This window comes from Myotis brandtii, unplaced genomic scaffold (genome assembly GCF_000412655.1).
Source record: "Myotis brandtii unplaced genomic scaffold, ASM41265v1 scaffold317, whole genome shotgun sequence".
Taxonomy (NCBI): Eukaryota; Metazoa; Chordata; class Mammalia; order Chiroptera; family Vespertilionidae; genus Myotis; species Myotis brandtii.
In genome coordinates, this window is record NW_005362155.1 from 2420517 (window position 1) to 2425278 (window position 4762).

At 62.9% G+C, this 4762-nt stretch overlaps 1 protein-coding gene across 1 annotated transcript in view; it reads left to right on the plus strand.

The window, feature by feature from the left end:
• Positions 1–4762, plus strand: part of CACNA1H (calcium channel, voltage-dependent, T type, alpha 1H subunit) — a 51155-nt gene that overhangs the window by 26533 nt on the left and 19860 nt on the right. Inside the window, exons 6-10 of the mRNA XM_014542965.1 lie at positions 50–209; positions 571–889; positions 1101–1193; positions 2417–3206; positions 4494–4755. Coding sequence (XP_014398451.1) covers positions 50–209; positions 571–889; positions 1101–1193; positions 2417–3206; positions 4494–4755 — 1624 coding nt within the window. The remainder of the gene's footprint in view (positions 1–49; positions 210–570; positions 890–1100; positions 1194–2416; positions 3207–4493; positions 4756–4762) is intronic.

The following is a 4762-nucleotide window of genomic DNA, read 5'->3' on the forward strand; positions in this document are numbered from 1 at the left end:
ACAGGTCCCTGTGCCCATGCCTGCCTGCCCGCCCCCCCCCACCCCGCAGGCATGCGCATCCTGGTCACGCTGCTGCTGGACACGCTGCCCATGCTGGGGAATGTGCTCCTGCTCTGCTTCTTCGTCTTCTTCATCTTCGGCATCGTGGGCGTCCAGCTGTGGGCCGGCCTGCTGCGCAACCGCTGCTTCCTGGACAGCACCTTCGTCAGGTGCGAGCCCCCTCCACCCCCCAGCACGTCGGGGCCCAGCAGGCTCTTCTGAGCCACCTGCCCCCAGAGGCACCTCCCAGCCCCGCCCCCAGCAGGTGCCTTGGCACCAGCCCCAGGGGCACGCCCTTCTGGGAGGACCTCCAGCTGGGACCTGGGTTCTGGTTCTGGGTCTCTGTATCTCTTATCTTTGTTTCTATGTCTGTTACTGTCTCTCATTTTCTGTTTGTCTTTCTCTGTCTCTGTATCTGTTTGCTCACCCCCCTTCTCTCATTGTTTCTTTGTATCTCCCACTGTCTACCCCTCCCCGCCTCCCTTTCCCTCGCTCTCTCCCTGTGCCCCTCACCGGGCCGCCTGCCCCCAGGAACAACAACCTCACCTTCCTGCGGCCGTACTACCAGACGGAGGAGGGTGACGAGAACCCCTTCATCTGCTCCTCGCGCCGAGACAACGGTATGCAGAAGTGCTCGCACATCCCCAGCCGCCGTGAGCTGCGCGTGGAGTGCACGCTGGGCTGGGAGGCCTACGGGCAGCTGCAGGCCGAGGGCATGGGCAGCACCAGCCACAATGCCTGCATCAACTGGAACCAGTACTACAACGTCTGCCGCTCCGGCGACTCCAACCCCCACAACGGCGCCATCAACTTCGACAACATCGGCTACGCCTGGATCGCCATCTTCCAGGTGGGCACTGGCTCTAGACTGCGTGGCCTGTGGCCTTTGTTTGCCCACCATGTTGGGTGCTGAGCATGCCCTGGGGAGGGGGTGCCCAGGCAGGGCTTGCTTGCCCTACCAGCCCTTCAGCCGGACCCTAAGGGAACACAGGCCTGCCGCCCTCCCAGTGCCACCCTCCCAGGGCCATCTGTGTGTCCAGCCACCTCCCCCGCCCCCACAGGTGATCACGCTGGAGGGCTGGGTGGACATCATGTACTACGTCATGGACGCCCACTCCTTCTACAACTTTATCTACTTCATTCTGCTCATCATCGTGAGTACAGGGCGCGGGACGTGTCCCGGTTGGCTGGGCAGGACTTTCACAGCCGTGGGTGTTAGAGGGTGGAGGTGCCTCTGAGTCGTGACAGCTAATCTCAGACCCTTAGCTCCTTAGTGGATGTTGTTCTGGCCCCAGGGTCCATTCATGAGCCTCCTTATGCCGCCAACATGCACCCTCCCAGCCTTTGCTGTCCCTCGTGGGTCCCGGCATTGGCGGAGCTATGAGGTGGGGCAGCAGAGACCCAGGGCTCTGTGCAGCCCCCAGTGGGAGGAAGTGGAGGTGCGGGAGGACAGAAGCCAGTGTGGGCGGGAGGGGGAGCCCACCTCCAGGAGCCCTCAGGCAGTGCCCCAGGCTCTCCACAGCCGGGTTCTGTCTGAAGGTTGCAGAAGCATCAGGACTCCACACGTGGACACGAGCTCCCAGGCAGGGCCTTCCACAGTGCGCGTGGCCCCGCGTGTGGCCCTCGCTTGATCCGGGCAGGTCTGCGAGGACCCAGGAGTGAACACAATAGGCAGGTGTCTCAGATAATTGCCATGAGCAGGAGAGAGTGTCACACGGTGACCATGTCACAGAGGAAGGCCCTGCTGAAAGGGCAGGGTGGCCATAGTCTAGAGCAGCGGTTCTCAACCTGTGGGTCGCGACCCCTTTGGCGGTCGAACGACCCTTTCACAGGGGTCGCCTAAGACCACCCTGCATATCAGATATTTACATTACGATTCATAACAGTAGCAACATTACAGTTATGAAGTAGCAACGAAAATAATTTTATGGTTGGGTCACAACATGAGGAACTGTATTTAAAGGGCCAGAAGGTTGAGAACCGCTGGCCTAGAGGGTCTCGTCAGGGACAGACCTGAGGAGGAGGGCCTCCCCCGTGGCCTCCCTCTGCCCACAAGTAGATGAGAAGCACCTGCTGTGAACCGCCTGTCCCAGATGCTGGCGCAGCATCGAGTCAGAAGGGACCCCACCCATCATGGGGCGCCCGACCGGCCACGCTCAGGGCCGTACTCCCGGCCCCTGGAATGGGCGGCTCACAGTAGGCCTCAGTATTTCTCTCACCAGGGACTCACTGTTGATTAGAAACCACAGCCACTGCCTGGCCTCCGGGGCAGATGGGTCTCCGTGTCCCCTCTTCCCCAGTTCCCTGGGGCACACAGCCTGGTGAGCGAGGCTCTGGACGGGCTGTCGGAAGGCTCAACACCACCCGCCCGCCACAGGTGGGCTCCTTCTTCATGATCAACCTGTGCCTGGTGGTGATCGCTACGCAGTTCTCAGAGACGAAGCAGCGGGAGAACCAGCTGATGCGGGAGCAGCGCGCCCGCTACCTGTCGGACGACAGCACGCTGGCCAGCTTCTCAGAGCCAGGCAGCTGCTATGAGGAGCTGCTCAAGTACGTGGGCCACATCTGCCGCAAGGTCAAGCGGCGCAGCCTGCGCCTCTATGCGCGCTGGCAGAGCCGCTGGTGCAAGAAGGTGGACCCCAGCAGCCCCCTGCACGGCCAGGGCCTCGGGCACCAGCCGCGGCGGGCAAGCAGGCGTGCAGCCTCCATTCACCATCTGGTCTACCACCACCACCACCACCACCACCACCACTACCACTTCAGCCACAGCAGCCCACGCCGGCCCAGCCCCGAGCGAGGCACCAGAGACACCAGTCTGGTCCGGGCTAGAGCGCTGCCCTCACCACCCTCGCCCAGCCCCGGGCCACTGGACGCCGAGTCAGTGCACAGTGTGTACCATGCGGACTGCCACGTGGAAGGGCCGCAGGAGCGGGCTCAGGTGGTACAGGCTGCGGCCACTGCCGCCAGCCTCAAGCTGGCCATGGGGCTGGGCGCCATGAATTACCCCACCATCCTGCCCTCGGCACCTGGTAGCGGCAAAGGCGGCACCAGCCCCAGGTCCAAGGGGAAGCGGGCCAGTCGGCCACCAGGGGCCGGAGGGCACAGCTCCCTCAGCCTGAGCAGCCACGACCCCTATGAGAAGATCCAGCATTTGGTTGGGGAACATGGTAAGGACCTCACCCTCGCCTGTGTGTGTGTGTGTGCGCGCGCGCGCGCGCGCGTGTGTATGTGTGTGCGTGTGTGCATGTGTGTATGTGCGCGCGCGCGTGTGTGTGTATGTGTGTGCGTGCGTGTGCCCTGGAAGACGGGAGGGGCTTTGGCACCTCACACCCTGACACGGCCAGGAGGGGAGAGAGGGCACCCCTTTGTCCACCCGTGGAAGCCCCAAGCAGCCAGTGGCTCAGTGGACTATGAGCGTTTACCACATGGATGAGAATTCTGAAGGTGGCAGAGTATTGCCCCCACCTCGCCCCAGGAGGGACCGTCTGCCCATGTTCACAGCCTGGCAACTTCTGAGGCGTGGTCAGCCCCACGTCTGGGTCGGGAGGCTGAGGCAGGGGGTGGGGAGGAGTGCAGGTTACAGAGCCACGAAGGGTGTTCACAGCCTGGCAACTTCTGAGGCGTGGTCATCCCCACTTCTGGGTCGGGAGGCTGAGGCAGGGGGGTGGGGAGGAGTGCAGGTTACAGAGCCACGAAGGGTGTTTTCCCACCTGGCACCTCTGCTTCACCCACCTCCCCACCTTGGATGGGTGGTCGAGGGAGAGACCCCGGGCCCCGTACAGATTATCAGGCCCTCCCCGTGGTGTGTGCAAGTGTGTAGACCACGGTGCACCTGGAGCAGGTAGGGGCGTGGGTGGGTCATTGTGTGTGCCCTCAATCGCTGTGCCCGGGCTGTGAGAGCCAGCATGCCACGGCGTACGTGCTTCTGGCCCTGCACTACCCATTGGACGGCCCCAGCCTCGTGGGCCCCTGAGCAGTAATGAGTCCAGGCCACAGCTTTGGGTGCAGAGTGTACCTGGGTCCCAGAAACTGAGCCCTCACCACCCTCAGGTGAGGAAGTGGTGCACAGTTCTCTTCAGTCACTCTCACGTCTGGTCCACGTTGGAGCGATGATGGTTGAGGTGTTCATTTCACCTTTCACACGGCTGCTGAAAAGTAGCTCGTGTTCCATTTCTGGATGATGTGGCCGTAGCACAGCTGAGCTTCTCTGCCCCTCTGTGTCCCTGCTCCTGTGTGTGCACAGAGCACCCCTGTCCAGGGTGTGCATGAGTGTGCCCAGGTGTATGTGTGTGTTCCTAGGTGTGCACATGAGTGTTCCAGGGAAGCGTGTGTTCCTGAGTATGAGTATGCCCAGGTGTGCACGTTCACCCTACAGCAGCCTCTGTGTGGGCGTGGGCCCACCCCAGCTGTCACTGCCGAGTGGCCTGACCCTGCCTGTACCCTTCACCCCTCAGGACTGGGCCAGGCCTCCAGCCGCCTGTCAGGCCTGAGCGTGCCCTGCCCCTTGCCCAGCCCCCAGGCGGGCACGCTGACCTGCGAGCTGAAGGACTGTCCGTACTGCGCGAGTGCCCTGGGAGACCCCGAGTTTGAGTTCAGCGACTCGGAGAGTGGAGACTCAGACGGCAATGCGGTCTATGAGTTCACACAGGATGTGCGGCACGGGGACCACCGCGACCCCATGCAGCCGACCCCAGTGGCCGGCACACCAGCCCAGGGCGGTGTG